This window comes from Dendrobates tinctorius, unplaced genomic scaffold, assembly GCF_039654945.1.
Source record: "Dendrobates tinctorius isolate UK_male_01 unplaced genomic scaffold, ASM3965494v1 ptg000276l, whole genome shotgun sequence".
NCBI lineage: Eukaryota > Metazoa > Chordata > Amphibia > Anura > Dendrobatidae > Dendrobates > Dendrobates tinctorius.
This window is the reverse complement of record NW_027361943.1, coordinates 5355419-5371732: the sequence shown is the minus strand read 5'-3', so window position 1 is coordinate 5371732 and position 16314 is coordinate 5355419. Positions and strand designations below refer to the sequence as shown.

The window sequence follows — 16314 nt, the reverse complement described above, 5'->3', positions numbered from 1 at the left end:
TATGCTTCTCCATAGTTTATGCCCTTCATATGCTGCCCCATAGACTATGCCCCCATATGCTGCCCCATAGAATATGCCCCCATATGCTGCCCCACAGAATATGCCCCATATGTTTCTCCATAGTTTATGCCCCGAATATGCTGCTCCATAAAATATGCCCCCATATGCTGCAAAAAAAAAAAAAAAAGCCATATTCATCTCTCCTGGGTTCATTGCCGCTGTCTTCCGCTTCTTGTGTCAGTGACTGTTCAGCCAGCAGAGGGGCGGCGCGCACTAATCACGTCACCGTGCCCCCTGCTGCCTAAACATCACTGACACAGGATGCAGCAGAGACAGCGGTGAGCAGCGATGGACCGTGGGATAGGTGAATATCGCTATACTTACCTGTCATGCCGCGGTCTCTGCAGCCTCGCTTCTCCACTGTCTCCCTTCCTGTCTTCAGCGGTCACGTGGTACTGCTCATTACACTCATGAATATGCACATATTCATGAGTGTAATGAGCGGTACCACATGACCGCTGAAGACAGGAAGGGAGACAGTGGAGAAGCGAGGCTGCAGAGACCGCGGCATGACAGGTAAGTATGATCTCTGACAACTCCTCCCTCTCCGACCCCCAGGTATATGATCCGTGTATAAGCCGAAAAGGGGACTTTCAGCTCAAAAAAATTGGCTGAAAAATCTCGGCTTATACACGAGAATATACGGTAGTGCATTTTTAGTGCGGTTTTACTGCATGTTTTGTGCGGTTTTCCATCTGAGGATTTCTAGAATGGAGCAGGTGGAAAACTGCAGCAAAATCGCACAAAAGAAGTGATATGCTGCATTTTTCAATCCGCAGCAAATTTGAGCAGAAAAAAACGCTGCATGTGCACTGTGGATTTTGTTTTACATAGCCTATAATGCTACTGTACATCACATGCAGTTCTGCTGTGGACCCGCAGGCCAGAAACGCTACGGATCCGCAGCAGAATCCGCACCGTGTGCACATAGCCTTAATCTAGACAGCGTAGACAGGAATTCTGCTTCCAACGTGTGTAAATGGTTTATTCTATTTTTTTTGTACAAGTTATATGATTCTGGGGGAAGTGGAGAATAATGAATGTGCCACCAATTTTCAATTGCACAATGTTGTTATACATGCAGATTCCACACTAAAGTCAGGGATTGTATGAAAATTGATGGAAGAACACACAACAGCAAATGTCCCAATACAAGACCCAATCTTCCTGTCCTTTCCAACCCAACTGTGCAATGGGATCTCCTTACATTATCGGCTTTAGATTGATCCAAAATAAATCCGCACTGGTCTGGGTGAATAATTTGGTGAAATTATTTAGCCTATTCGGGCAGTATGCATCTTCAGGTGTAACCAATGATATTATATTAGTATAACAAACAAATGATAGCCTCACCGTGTCCTATATTATGATTCAGTTCGTCTTGCAATGTAGTAGGTCTCCAGCTAATAGTCGTGACTTGCGGCTTATCATAGGAAAGAAATTTTGGCGAGTCCCAAAAATAGATAAAATCCTCAAATTTATTTTTTATCTATTATATTAGTATAGTGTTTGCTTACAGCTTCATTGCAGATAGATGCTCCTATACAGCTGCTGAAGTAACCAGTGGTATTTTCTTAGTAGAGTATTTGTTCATCATTTAGTGAACAAACACTATACTAAGGGTACCGTTACACCTAGCGACTCACCAGCGATCCCGACCAGCGATATGACGCTGTCAGGATCGCTGGTGAATCGCTGGGTGGTCGCTAGTGAGCTGCCACTCAGGCAGATCTCACCAGCGACATCGCTGGGGACGGGGATCGCTACTTACCTGTCAGACGCGGCGATCCTGCGTCCTCCCGCCCAGCTCCACGCGTCGCTCGTCGTCACAGCAGGAAGCGCCGCAGGAAGTGACCGACGAGGAATGGTCCAGGAGCTTCTCGCGCGATCAGCGATAATCAGCGGGGGAGCCGGTCGGAGGTAAGTATCACATGCAGCGATATCGCTAGTAATATCGCTGCAACGTCACAAAATCGGTGACTTTACAGCGATATTGCTAGCGATATCGCAGTGTGTAACGGGGGCTTAAGAGAATATCATTGGTTACTCCAGGAGATGTATTACCATCATCTATCTGCAAATAAAGGTTTCACAAGACCGATAGATTTAGATGGGGAAACACATAGATAACGTTATTCTTAAATACATAATGTTAGGCTCACTGCTAATCAGAGGTGTTTACTATGTTATTACACTTGGCCTGCTCTCTTGAGCCCTGTGGGGATCTGGCACATGCAGACCAATACATTTGTGTAATATTCTATGTTTTCCTCTAGGCAATCAATAACATCGGACTACTGAGACTGCAGCAATAACTAACACAAAACACAAAAATGGTAGTATGGGGTAATATGCTGTTGCTTTGTTCTAGGCTTCTTTCACTTTACGTTTGTGACTCCTTTGTGATCGGTCAGGGACTTTCATCTACAGATCAGAAAATAAGGATTCAGACATAATCCTGATGGACCTATTGAGTAAAAAGAAACTTTGGAATGTGTATGACATTTTTCCAATGGTATCCATTTTTAACCCCTTCACGCCGCAGCCCTTTTTCATTTTTGTGTTTCTGTTTTTCGCTCCCCTTCTTCCCAGAGCCATAACTTTTTTACTTTTCCGTCAATATGGCCATGTCGCTGCTTGTTTTTTGCGGGACGAGTTGTACCTTTGAATGACAGCTTTGGTTTTACCATATCGCATACTCAAAAACAGGCAAAAAATTCCAAGTGAGGTGAAATTGCAAAAAAAAAAAAAGTGCAATTCCACAACGTTTTTTTGGATTTGCTCTTTACCATGTTCACCAAATGGTAAAACTGACCTGCCATTATGATTCACCAGGTCATTACAAGTTCACAGACACCAAACATGTATGGGTTATTTTTTTTTTTAAGTGGTGAAAAAAAATCCAAAGATTGTTTAAAAAAAAAAAAAAAAATTTGCGCCATTTTCCAAGACCAGCAGCATCTCCATTTTTCGTGATCTCATTTTGGGTGAGGGCTTATTTATTGCATGCCAAGCTGATGTTTTTATTGATACCATTTTGGTGTTGATACAATCTTTTGATTGCCCATTATTGGATTTTATATGAAATGTTGTAGCGACAAAAAAAAGTAATTGTGGCATTTTTGACATTTTTTCTCGTTACGCTGTTTAGTGATCAGGTTAATCCTTTCTGTATATTGATAGATCGGGCGATTCAAAACGCGGTGATACCAAATATGTCTATGTTTGATTTTTTATTTTCCTAGTAGTTTTAATGGGGCGAAAGGGGGGCGATTTAAACATTTCTTTAATGTTTAAAAACCTTTTTTTTGGCATGCTTCAATAGTCTACATGGAAGACTAGAAGCTCCCATAACCCGATCGGTTCTGCTACATCCAGAAGATGATCAAATCACCTGTATGTAGCAGAATAACTCATTTGCTATGAGCACCGTCCACCAGGCGGGGTTCATAGCAATCCGGCATTGCCAACCATAGAGGTCTCCAAGAGACCTCTGGTTGTCATGCCAACCCATCAGTGACCCGCAATCACGTGACGGGGGTCACCGATGGGCGGATTTCCAGCGAAATGGCCGGAAGAGCATGTTAAATGCTGCTGTCAGAGTTTGACAGTGGCATTTAACGGGATCACGATTCCACCCGCAGCTGTTCCGGGCACATGTCAGCTGTTTTGAACAGCTGACATGTGTCGGGAAAGGTATGGCCTCACCACAGTAGCCCACATCAAAGGGGGGAGACACAACACGCGCAGCACTAGTACGGCGCATGTCGTGAAGGGGCTAAAGCTGGACACAATAGTGTAGTCTGCTGAGCTATCACAATCAGGATAAAATACGGACACATCCACTCTATAACAAAGGCTGCAACTAGGGCAACATTTAGTGAACTCCCTTATACTACAGCAACATTAAAACACATCACTGCAAAGCGAGGACCCACTCCACCCGCCAAATGACAGTGGGCGGCCAATAAGGTTGCACATAACTTAGCTGTACTAAATATCGCTTAAAATATAGATTTTATCTCAAACGTCAGTGTAATAGATACAAATAAATCCATAAATATAGTACACTAATGCTCACCATTTGACCTTCCTCCTGGCACTTTTGCCTTACATCATTCAGCATGTCTTTTAATTTAGCTTTTTGCTGGTCCATTTCTTCCAGTCGGTCCTGTGCATCCTGCTTTTGTGCTTCTAGTTCCTGTAGTGTTGATGTCTCACGGTCTAAATCATTTTGTAGTTCCTAAAAAGACACACATTAAGTAGATATTTGCACTCATTCTATGCGGTATCATTTGATTTACATCTTTACTTGGGTGATGTTCAAGCTGTGCATGAAAGGTAATGAGGTGTCACTTTATTTGGAATATTAATACTAACTTTTTTTTGCTTGGAAAGCCCCCTTTAAATCTTATGCACTAAAACTGTTTAATTTTGTTGCTCTGCTTTGTCACGGGAGGATAAGAAAAAAATTAATGAAGCATGGTAAACGTTGGACACAAGTGGTGCTCAACAGATCACATGGGGACTGGCTCTGTGTTGGAGGTTTTGAAATTAGTCTATAGTGCAGATGTGAAATAAAAAAAATAATTTTTGAAATATTGTTTCATTTAAAATTCCAAATACGTTCCTCTATAGTTCAAAATATAGAACTCACCAGGAAGTTTCACACTAAAATTTTCACTAACATCATTTTGAGAATCTGACAAATGTTGAAAAATTACTACTTAGCATTTAACAAACTCTTCATGCAAAGATTACATTAACACAGGCCTGACTTTTGTAGGAAAGAATATGGTAAAGTCCTGGTTGGGAGGTATGTGTCACCAAAGTGGCTAACCTCGGTGATGGAAGTCCTAGAGAGAGGTTCCAGCAACAGTAGGTTGGTAAGGATAGTTTCACACTAGTGTTACCGGGCGCAGCGCAGGGCCGCCGCTAAGCCCCACCCCCTCCGGTCAGCTCCACCTCTGATCGCATGACGATGCATGCGATCAGCGTACCCTATATTTAGCGTTGGGTACGCTGGCACGAATTTGCCGGCGCTTGCGCCCTTTTGGCGCTGCGCCGAGTGCACAAAGACGCACTCTGTTGCGATCAGAGGAGGAGGTGACCAGAGGAGGCGCGGCCGGGGGCGGGGCTTAGCAGCGGCCCTGCGCCTCAGTACGCTAGTGTGAAACTAGCCTAAGATGTTTTTAATGGGATTGGATTTTGGGTCCAAGGTTTAGGAGCAACGAAAAGAGCTTATGTGGGAATTGTCACTCAGATATCTCCAGTCGACGCTTTCCAGGTGATTTATAAAGGCAGCTGAGCAGACTCAGAGCTGTCAGTGTGTGGGAGTAAAAAAGGACCTTGTTTTACTAGTCAATCTCTACCAGCGGGAGAAAGAGTGAAATTTATTCTAAACGGGTGAGCCCGTATTGGCTTGTCTGTGCTGTGTTCTTTATTCTGTCACACCTTTGTGCAGAGAAAAGGCTATTTTGATTTGTGAACGGTGATTGTTTATGGACTTTAAATAAACTGCTCACTGTTTGGACATACAGTGACATCTAAATGTTTGAGCCAAATTTCAATATTACGGCTATTGTGAACAGTTAAGCAAGGTGAAGAAGAAATGATCTCTATAAAGGCTTAAAGATAAAGATGATACATTTTCCTTTGTATTTTAGGTAAAAAAAAGAAATCTATAGTCATTTTTTACACTATAAAAATTACAAACAGGAAAATGGGCCGATGCAAAAGTTGGGAAGCTCTTGGAGATTTGTGTGCTCTTATAACTTTGACCAAGGTTTCAGACCTTAATAAGCCTGTTAGGGTTATGACTTGTTCACAATAACCGTTAGGAAAGGCTAGGTGATGCAAATTTCCCAGCTTTATAAAAACCCAGCCTCCTTTAACCTTGTGCCAAAAAACAGGAGCCACGGGTTCTTCTAAGCAGCTGCCTAGCACTCTGAAAATTGTGGAGGTCCACAAAGCAGGAGAAGGCTATAAGAAGATTGCAAAGTGTTTCCAATTTGCCATTTCCTCAGTTCGAAATGCAATTAAGAAATGGCAGTTAACAGAAAAAGTGGAGGTCAAAATAAAGTCTGGAAAACCAAGCAAAATTTCAGTGAGTGCTGCTCGTAGGATTTCTAAAGAGGCAAATCAGATGATAATAATAATGGTTCCTGTATTGAGGCATTGCTTAACTATTACGATATAAAACTAAACCTTTAATATAAGCCTTGATTAAAGACAAAAACAAACACACAAACAACCGTGTCACCTACTAACAAACACAAACAACCGTGTCACCTACTATAACCCTATAATGGGGTCCCGATATCAAACTGCCTAACAGCGGAGGTTGGCACCCTAAATATAATCGAGATTGGCGCCCCCGCTCAATGACGGCTGTACCTTATAGCTCCTATATAACTGTAACATCAGCGGTCGTGGCCACTCCTGCGTCTTCTGCGGCGGCACCCGCGGCTGCCTCTCCTTACCGGCATTCCCTCCGCAGCGCACACCCTCACGCAGCCTCCAGCTCTGCGGCGTCCCTGCGCTCCTTCCTTAGGCCGCGGGCGCGCGCCAGCGCTTACTCTTCTGCCGGCGGTGGGCGTCGCTGAGGGCGGTGCTCGCTTACCCACTTCCTGACCCTAAGGTATTTCAGGCGTCCGCTCTGTAGAGAGGACGCCTGATGATTGTGTGCTAATCCACGCATTGTTCTGGCCGCCATAGTGTAGCTATAGTTTCTCTGTTTGTGTTTCTCTCGTTTTCTCCCTGTTAGCCCCCGTCTTGTCCTGCCTCTTTCCTCTCCTCTATCTCCTGGTTCTCTGGTGCACTTCTCTCCTGCCTATCCGTTCCCATATCTTCTCCTGGGTGCTCCACGTTTGCATTCCCTTTGCTCCTGGGGCTACTCCTGCTGCCCCTTCTAGTTGCTGCTAACCTGGTTTCCTCCTCATCCTATAAACTGGCTCAGGTACACCGATCTCTGTCCAGTGTCCCAGGCCCTCCTCTGCTCCACCTGGTCCTTGAGCCGTCCCTCTTGGTACCGGCTGTCGCGGTTCTGTCCTCTGCGGTTTTGCCCCTAACGATCCCTGTATAAGGGTCGGTCATCACCTGGCGCGCTCGACCCAGGGGCTCCAGATCCGCGACCCAGAGGGTCCACTCTCGGACGTTGTCCATTCCCTGAACGTCACAATAACTCTGGATTGGTGCAGCATGCGGTCACTCAAATAACCAGGAAAGGAGTGTATAGAGGTTGCCAATGAGGTAGTGGGGTAGACAAGAATAGAAAATGTGCAAAACAGTGCAAATGACTCAGACATAAAGTCATTAGACATGTACAAAACAAATGAGCACCTGACTAACTGTTCACTGTGACTGTACACCTTCCTGTGAGCAGAGGTTGGCACCCTACTGGTCAGCGGAATGGCGCCCCCGCTCCACGGCAGCTCACCCTCAAAAATCCCTGTGTACACGTGTACTCTACTGGCCAAAGAGCATGAATCCCTACACTTTGTACAGCAGCCTGTCATGAGCATGAGGGGACACTGCATTACAGGGTCTGACAAAGCACTTGGTTTTGTATTCAGATTTATGCCCATTGCCGATGGAATAAATATATGGCAACATTTCTGATCGGAAACATACCTGCACCTCTGTGCTTTTCTGTCTGATGGCCTCTTCTTTCTCTCTGATGTCCTGTTCTAATGCATATTTTTCTCTAGAAGGTAAAGTCAAATACATGTATTAAATTTAAGCATTACAGACATCTGTGAAAGTATCCATATACTTTAACCCATTAAGGATTTTGCCTAGTTCTCTAATCTCTCTCATATTTTTTTCATCTTCACATTGGTAACACCATAATTTAGTATTTGTCAATGTAGATACAGTGGGTACGGAAAGTATTCAGACCCCTTTAAATTTTTCACTCTGTTTCATTACAGCCATTTGGTAAATTCAAAAAAGTTCATTTTTTTCTCAATGTACCCTCAGCACCCCATCTTGACTGAAAAAAAAACAAATGTAGAAATTTTTGCAAATTTATTAATAAAGAAAAACTGAAATATTACATGGTCATAAGTATTCAGACCCTTTGCTCAGTATTGAGCAGAAGCACCCTTTTGAGCTAGTACAGCCATGAGTCTTCTTGGGAATGATGCAACAAGTTATTCACACCTGGATTTTGGGATCCTCTGCCATTCTTCCTTGCAGATCCTCTCCAGTACAGTCAGGCTGGATGGTGAACCTTGGTGGACAGCCATTTTCAGGTCTCTCCAGAGATGCTCAATTGGGTTTACGTCAGGGCTCTGACTGGGCCAGTCAAGAATGGTCACAGAGTTGTTCTGAAGCCACTCCATTATTATTTTATTGACCCTGTGTGCTTAGGGTCATTGTCTTGTTGGAATGTGAATCTTCGGCCAAGTCAGTGGTCCAGAGCACTCTGGAAGAGGTTTTCATCCAGGATATCTCTGTACTTGGCCGCATTCATGTTTCCTTCAATTGCAACCAGTTGTCCTGTCCCTGCAGCTGAAAAACACCCCCATAGCATGATGCTGCCACCACCATGTTTCACTGTTGGGATTGTATTGGGGAAGTGATGAGCAGTGCCTGGTTTTCTCCACACATACCACTTAGAATTATCACCAAAAAGTTTTAATTTTGTCTCATCAGACAAGAAAATCTTATTTCTAAGTCTGGGAGTCCTTCATGTGTTTTTTTTTAGCAAACTCTATGCGGGCTTTCATATGTCTGGTACTAAGGAGAGGCTTTCGTCTGGCCACTCTGCCATAAAGGCCCGACTGGTGGAGGGCTGCAGTGATAGTTGACTTTGTGGAACTTTCTCCCATCTCCCTACTGCATCTGTGGAGCTCAGCCACAGTGATCTTGGGGTTCTTCTTTACCTCTCTCACCAAGGCTCTTCTCCCACGACTGCTCAGTTTGGCTGGACGCCCAGGTCTAGGAAGACTTCTGGTGGACCCAAACTTCTTCCATTTAAGGATTATGGAGGCCACTGTGCTCTTAGGAACAATGAGTACTGCAAAACTTCTTTTGTAACCTTGGCCAGATCTGTGCCTTGCCACAATTCTGTCTTTGAGCTCCTTGGCCAGTTCTTTTGACCTCATGATTCTCATTTGGTCTGTCATGCACTGTCAGCTGTGAGGTCTTATATAGACAGGTGTGTGCCTTTACAAATCAAGTCCTATCAGTTTAATTAAACACAGCTGGACTCCAATGAAGGAGTAGAACCATCTTTAGTAGGATCACAAGGAAATGGACAGCATGTGACTTAAAACAGGATTTTGGTTGCTTACTGCAAAATCTGTTTCTCAGAGGCTTCATTGGGGGACACAGAAACCGTGGGTGTGTGCTGCTGCCCCTAGGAGGTTGACACTATGCCATGAAAAAAATGTTAACTCCGCCTCCGCAGTATACACCCCTCCGACAGGCTGTAGGACAATCAGTAAGTGAAAAAGCAGTAGGAGACATTGTCATGTAAGCTAATCATATAATCACTGTAAGTAACAATCATGGGAGGGCACTGTGTCCCCCCAATGAAGACTCTGAGAAACAGATTTTACGGTAAGCAACCAAAATCCTGTTTCCTATTTCGTCTCATGGGGGGACACAGAAACCGTGGGACAGCCAAAAGCAGTCCCTGGGGAGGGAGAAGACAGAAACATCCTTCAGGTCGGAGAAATCACCACTGCCGCCTGAAAAATACTTCTGCCTAGGCTGGCGTCCACTAAGTATAGGTATGGACCTTATAGAACCTTGAAAAGGTATGAACGGACGACAAAGTAACTGCCTTGCACAATTGCATGGCTGATGCCCTATGGTGTGCTGCCCAGGAGGCACCCACCAACCTGGTTGAGTGAGCCTTGACCCCAGGAGGGGACACCCTGTTCTTCACCCGGTAGGCTTCCAGAATTGCCATTCTGATCCAGCGGGCGATTGTCGCCTTAGAGGCCAGCAGGCCTCTTCTCATCCCGTTAGGAATGACAAAGAGCGAGTCTGTTTCCCTGAAAGGAGCAGTCCTAGCCAGGCAGACCCTTATTGCCCTGACCAGGTCCAGCTTATTGCAATAACGCTCCAGAGGATGAGTTGGGGCGGTCCAAAATGCCAGAAAGATGATATCCACGCTTAGGTGGAAGGCAGATACAACCTTCGGAAGGATGGAAGGGGGGGGGGGGGCACAAAACAACCTTGTCTTAGTGCATAATCAAAAAAGGAAGGCGACAGGACAGGGCCGCCAACTCCGAAATCCGCCTAATAAAGGTGATAGCTACAAGAAATACCACCTTCCAGGACAAAAAGGATATGGGAGCTTCCCGGAGGGGCTCCAAGGGTGAATCTGTCAAGGCTTCCAAGACCAGGTTAAGATCCCATGGATCTGCTAGGGATCTGTAAGGAGGAGCTGTATGTGACACCCTTTGAAGAAATATCTTAACCTGCAAGCGAGAGGCCAAATTCCGTTGGAAAAGAATAGAGAGAGCAGATACTTTGCCTTTTAGGGAACTTAGGGCAAGACCGGCATCTAATCCTGCCTGGAGGAAGGTTAGGACAGATGGTAGGGAACAGGTTATATGTGAGATGTGATTAGACTCACACCAGCCAAAATAAGCCTTCCAGGCTCTATAAAAGACCCTGAAGAGGATGGCTTCCTAGCCTGGATCATTGTATTGATCGGTCTGAAAAAACCCCGCTGCTCTCAGTATTGTGGTTTCAAAGGCCAAGCCGTCAAATTGAGCAACCGAGAATTCGGGTGATAGAACAGGCCCTGAGCCAGGAGCGCTGGTCTGTCGGGGGGTCTCCAGGGGTGCTTGCGAGAAGATTGATAATTTCTGCGAACCAGGCCCTCCTGGACCAGTACGGGGGGGATCAATATGACCGGCCTGATCCTCAGGGGGGATCAATATGAGCGGCCTGATCCTCTTTAGCAACCTGGGTAGGAGAGGAAGGGGAGGGAACAGGTTAGTGAGTCTGAACTGTGACCAGGGAATAACCAGCGAGTTGACCCCTATTGCCAGAGGATAGCAGCACCTGGAAACAAACTATTGGACACTTCTGTTCTGTCGAGATGCCAGAAGGTCCACATCCGGAGCTCCCCATACTCGGTAGATTTGATGGAACACGTCCTGATATAAGTACTATTGTCCTGCTGCGAGCCGCTCCCGACTGACGAAGTCGGCAGCCGTGTTGTCTGTGCCGGGGACGTAAACTGCCGATATTGCTGGAATCGCGGCTTCCGCCTGGCTGAAGATTCTGGATACCTCGGCCGATGCCCGGGGACTCCTGGTTCCCCCCTGGTGATTGATGTATGCCACCACTGTGGCACTGACAGTCTGAATCTGGACTGGCTGATCCTTGAGGCATCCTTCCCAATGTGGAAGTGCTGGAAAGACCACCCTTGGTTCTAGAATGTTGATCGACAGTGAGGATTCTCGCCTCGACCATCGCCCCTGGACCGCTAGGTGACGGAATACCACACCCCAGCCCAGGAGGCTGGCATCCGTAGTTATCGCCTGCCAGTAGAAAAGGGGAAAGGACCGTCCCAGATAAACAAGGGGGAGGTTAGTCACCACTTGAGGGACTGACTGGCCTGACTGGAAGGGAGGAAGGGGCGATCCAGTGAAGAGATGGCCCTGTACCAATGAAGGAGGGTGTCCTTCTGAAGTATCCTGGAACGGAACTGGGCAAAGGGAATTGTCTGAAGCTGCCACCATCCTCCCCAGAACCCTCATGGCAGCGCGAAAATATAGGAGTCGGGATTCTAGCAGAGAGCACATTCCCTGCCGGAGAGTAATCCATTTCCTTTCAAGAAGAAAGACCCTCGAGCGGCCGGTGTCGATTAGCATCCCTAAGAACTCTAGACGTTATGTTGGCGTAAGGCGGGATTTTTTCCCTGTTGATGAGCCAACCAAACCAGGACGGCGTGATTAGAACCGCAGATAGGTTTTCCTGAGCCTGATCAAAGGAGGTGCTTGGACGAGAATATCGTCGAGATATGGGGCCAATACTATACCTCAGACCCTTAATATAGCTACCATTGATGCCATAATCTTTGTAGAAATTCTGGGGTCTGTTGCCAGCCCAAATGGTAGGGCCGCAAACTGGGAAATGGGAATGCTGCTGCTGGACAGCGAAGTGCAAAAATCTTTGATGTCCCTGAAAAATGGGGTCGTGCAGGTAGGCGTCACGAATGTCTATGGGGCATAGGAATTCCTGATCCTCCATAGAGGCAATCATCGGCCGGATTGACTCCCTCCTGAAATGGCGTAAGCGGACCCATTTGTTTGACCACTTGAAGCCTAGTATGGGACGAACCGAGCCATCCTTTTTGGGTATTACAAACAGGTTTGAGTAAAAGCTTGTAAAATGCTCCTGCTCGGGAACAGGGATGATTACTCGATTGCTGCACCAAAACCTGAGGCCATGGCAGCATCTCTTGGTGGTTGGGATAGAAAAAAAATGGTTCATGGAAGCACGTTGAAGTCTATCTTGCATCCTGTGGATACCACCTCTGTTACCCAGGTATCCTTTACTGAACTCCGCCAGACATCTCTGCAGAAGAGAAGGCGGCCTCCTAGTCTGGGATAGGCACTGGGAAGGGAGCTGTAATCCCTGCAGGCGTCACGCTGAAGAGGATCTGCCTGGCCCCAACCTGGTAGCTCTGCTGTGGGAACTGTGAAGACGCCATGACGGGAGGCCTGAAAGGACACCTTCTTCCTGTCCTTAGGCGCCTGCGACCTCTGTGGGCCCTGAGCATAAGCGTCTGCTGCTGGGGCACGACGAAAGGGACGAAAGGATTGGGCCTTTCGTTTGAAAACCTATTGACGAGACCTGGCCTGAGGGATAAGGAAGCTTATCCCCCAGTTGCATCTTTAATGATATGATCTAACATTGGACCAAAGAGTCGCGAATCTTGAAAAGGCAGATTGGTCAGGGATCTCTTTGAGGACAAATCAGCCTGCCAGGCCTTTAGCCAGACCATTCGCCGGACGGCTACCCTGTTGCTGGATGCTTGGGCTGCGCAGGATTCGGCGTCCAAGGCTGCTGATACCATAATACTTCCCGACCAGAGAGATTTGGTCTGCGAACTCCGTTAGTTCTGCTGGTGGGGCCCCGGCCAATATGCCCTGTCTAAGCTGTTTGACCCATTCTGAAACAGACTTAGCTACCCGAGCTGAGGCGGAAGCCGGACACAATATAGCGGCTGCTGCCTCCAAAGGTGGATCTTGCCAGGGATTCTACCCTTCAATAATTGGGATACTCCAGGGGTGCCCCACTGGCGAGTGGAAGGACTGTTTTGGTAGACAGTCTGGACACTGGTGGATCCACCAAAGGGGAGGAGGTCCAGTTGGCAGTGAAATCTGGATATGAGATCCCAAAATGGCTTCCCCTCTGAAACCGCCTGGTTGGTTTTCCCTTTCCCTGGCCAACACCTCCTTAAAATCCCTGTGGGAGGCGAAGACCCTGGAGGGGGCCTATGCCGCTTAAATGAGAGAGCCTGTTCATCAGGCTTCGATGTGGCTTCCTTAATGTTAAGGTCTCATTGACTGCAGCATTGAGGTCCTGGACCATATCCTCAACGCCCTGGGACTGTTCTGGCCCGTACTCAGAACCCTCCTCCGAGCGTGTCATTAAAAATGCCTCCTGATCCTGGGGAGGACCAGGAGGAGACAGACGGCCAGAGAAACTCTGGCGGTGAGATGGAGTAAGAAGGGGACCTGGGTTGGTGGTCCTGTCACAACCTTTTACGGCCTCTAGAAGGTCCAAAAAGGGACTCCTTCGATGTACCTGTGTCCACTGGAATCTGAAGTGGCAATCTGTCAAGCACCGTTACCAGGTTCTGGGATACCTTAGTAAGGTTAGCCACGGATTTAGATAAGGAAGAGGCCCATCCCGGACACTCACTGTCTACCGCGGCAACAGCGGACTCCTGGGCGGCAGGCAGGACGGCCTCATCCAGCTCCTGGGATAATGCGGAAGCTCTGAAAGGAAAGGCGGCGGAGGGCTGCACCTGCTTTCTAGCATAGGTAATACAGTGGGTCTGCTGCGCTCTGAGCAGAGTGGGGAGGACTGACCCGAAGGAAGCTTGTTATTACATGAGGTACATAGAAAATATTTAACGATGGGGCTGACCATTGAGGGTAAAGAGCTGCCGCCCGAAGGCAGAGGAGAGAGAGAAAGAGAGAGAGAGGTGAACAGCCCTGCCGCTGCCTAGAAGCTTATGAAAACCCCGCCCGGAACAGGAGGGCGAGCCCAGCCCCGAACTCCCTGGAGCACCAAGATGGCGCCGATCCCAAAAGGGGACCCTGGAGGGCTGGGCCTACCCCGGAAACCGTGATCTGACATCGGACGCGCGCGTGCTGGATTCTGAACCTGGTGGGGAGCCGCTGGAGCCCAGGAGCATAACGCCGCCGCGGGAGGAAGGATTGGAGGCCACGCCGCAATCTGCATTCCTGCAGTGCTTGGAAGCACGTACTGGCTCTTGAGATAAGTTAGAGCCACGGGCTGTATGCATGGAAAAGAGAGGAAAAGAGCTTCTCTTTTTTTTTTTTCTCCAATAAACAATGCTGCAGCCTCTTACCTCCAGCGCCCCCATGACAGGGAGCAGTTACCTGATGAAAAGATTGCTGTCCAAATCTTTTCTGCATCTCACTCGATCATCAGGCTCTGGAGGGCGAGTGATGGGAGACGAAGGTCAGGACCAAATACGATCCCCTGAACACGAGCCCGTGTTAGGGGCTAGGGTCCTGCCAATGAGATCTATGAGGATACGGGGTGGCAGTACACACCGTACTTATAATCCTGGTGTGGGAATACGGATGCAGCCGATCTACTCTGTATCACTCCATGGTTACCTGAAAAGGAACGACGCACATTGAGGTAGGCATGGGTCTTGTAAGAGACCTCTGTCCACCTCCTATCTGACACTAAGCAAAACTGATTGTCCTACAGCCTGTCGGAGGGGTGTATACTGCGGAGGCGGAGTTAACATTTTTTTCATGGCATAGTGTCAACCTCCTAGAGGCAGCAGCACACACCCACGGTTTCTGTGTCCCCCAATGAGACGAAAGAGAAATATAAGTGTTGGAGCAAAGGGTCTGAATACTTATGACCATGTCATATTTCAGTTGGTTTTTTTTAATAAATTTGCAAAAATGTATACATTTGGGTTTTTTTTCCGTCAAGATAGGGTGCAGAGTGTACATAAATGAGAGAAAAAATGAACTTTTTTGAATTTAACAAATGGCTGCAATGAAACAAAGAGTTAAAAATTTAAAGAGGTCTGACTACTTTCTGTACCCACTTTATATGAGACTTGTTATTTTGTGGGATAAGTTGTATTTAGCAGCGGCACTATTTTTTAATACCGTATTTTCCGCTTTGTAAGACACACTTTTTTTCCCCCAAACTTGGGGGGGAAATGGGGGTGCGTCTTACAAAGAGGATATACCTTATCGCGTGTAGGCCGCAGGGGTGTCCGGGCGTCTCCGGGTGTCCGTCGGCGCTGTGGGTGTCTCCGGTTCCCATCCCGGGGCTCTGCCGACATTTTGCGACAGGCCAGAGCCCCGGTGCTCCCTCTCGGTTCCCTCTGTATTGGCTGGCTCCGGCAATATGGCGGCCGCCGCCGGGGACGGCGCATGCGCTGATGGTGATCTCGGGACTGAGATCTCGAGGGATGAGATTTGAGCGCTGAAATCTCATCCCTCAAGATCTCAGTCCCGGGATCACCATCAGCGCATGCGCCGTCCCCGGCGGTGGCCGCCATGTCGCCAGAGCCAGCCAATACAGAGGGAACCGAGAGGGAGCCCCGGGGCTCTGGCCTGTCGCAAAATGTCGTCAGAGCCCCAGGATGGGAACCGGAGACACCGCTGGGCACGTGGAGACACGGCTGGGCACCCGGTGACACCCACAGCGTCGACGGACACCCGGAGACGCCCGGACACCCCTACGGCCTACACCCGGTAAATGTCAGCAGAGCCCCGGGCTGCTGCACAGACCCCCCTGGCAGCAGCACAAGCCCCCCTGATAGCAGCAGACCCCTGGCAGCAGGACAAGACCCCCTGATAGCAGCACGAGCCCCCATGGTAGCAGCACAGACCCCTGGCAGCAGCATAAGCCCCCCCTGATAGCAGCACGAGCCCCCCTGGTAGCAGCACAGACCCCTGGTAGCAGCACAAGCCCCCCTGGTAGCAGCACAAGCCCCCCTGGTAGCAGCACAAGCCCCCTTGGTAGCAGCACGAGCCCCCATGGTAGCAG

At 48.0% G+C, this 16314-nt stretch overlaps 1 protein-coding gene across 4 annotated transcripts in view; it reads right to left on the bottom strand.

Annotated features, from left to right (window-relative positions):
* The window catches only part of EPS15L1 (epidermal growth factor receptor pathway substrate 15 like 1), a 428822-nt gene that overhangs the window by 275744 nt on the left and 136764 nt on the right, over positions 1 to 16314 (bottom strand). For all 4 annotated transcript variants that reach the window (XM_073559865.1, XM_073559866.1, XM_073559867.1 and 1 more), the window contains 2 exons: positions 7693 to 7765; positions 4142 to 4303 (listed from right to left, as the gene is read on the bottom strand). In XM_073559865.1, coding sequence (XP_073415966.1) covers positions 4142 to 4303; positions 7693 to 7765 — 235 coding nt within the window. The remainder of the gene's footprint in view (positions 1 to 4141; positions 4304 to 7692; positions 7766 to 16314) is intronic.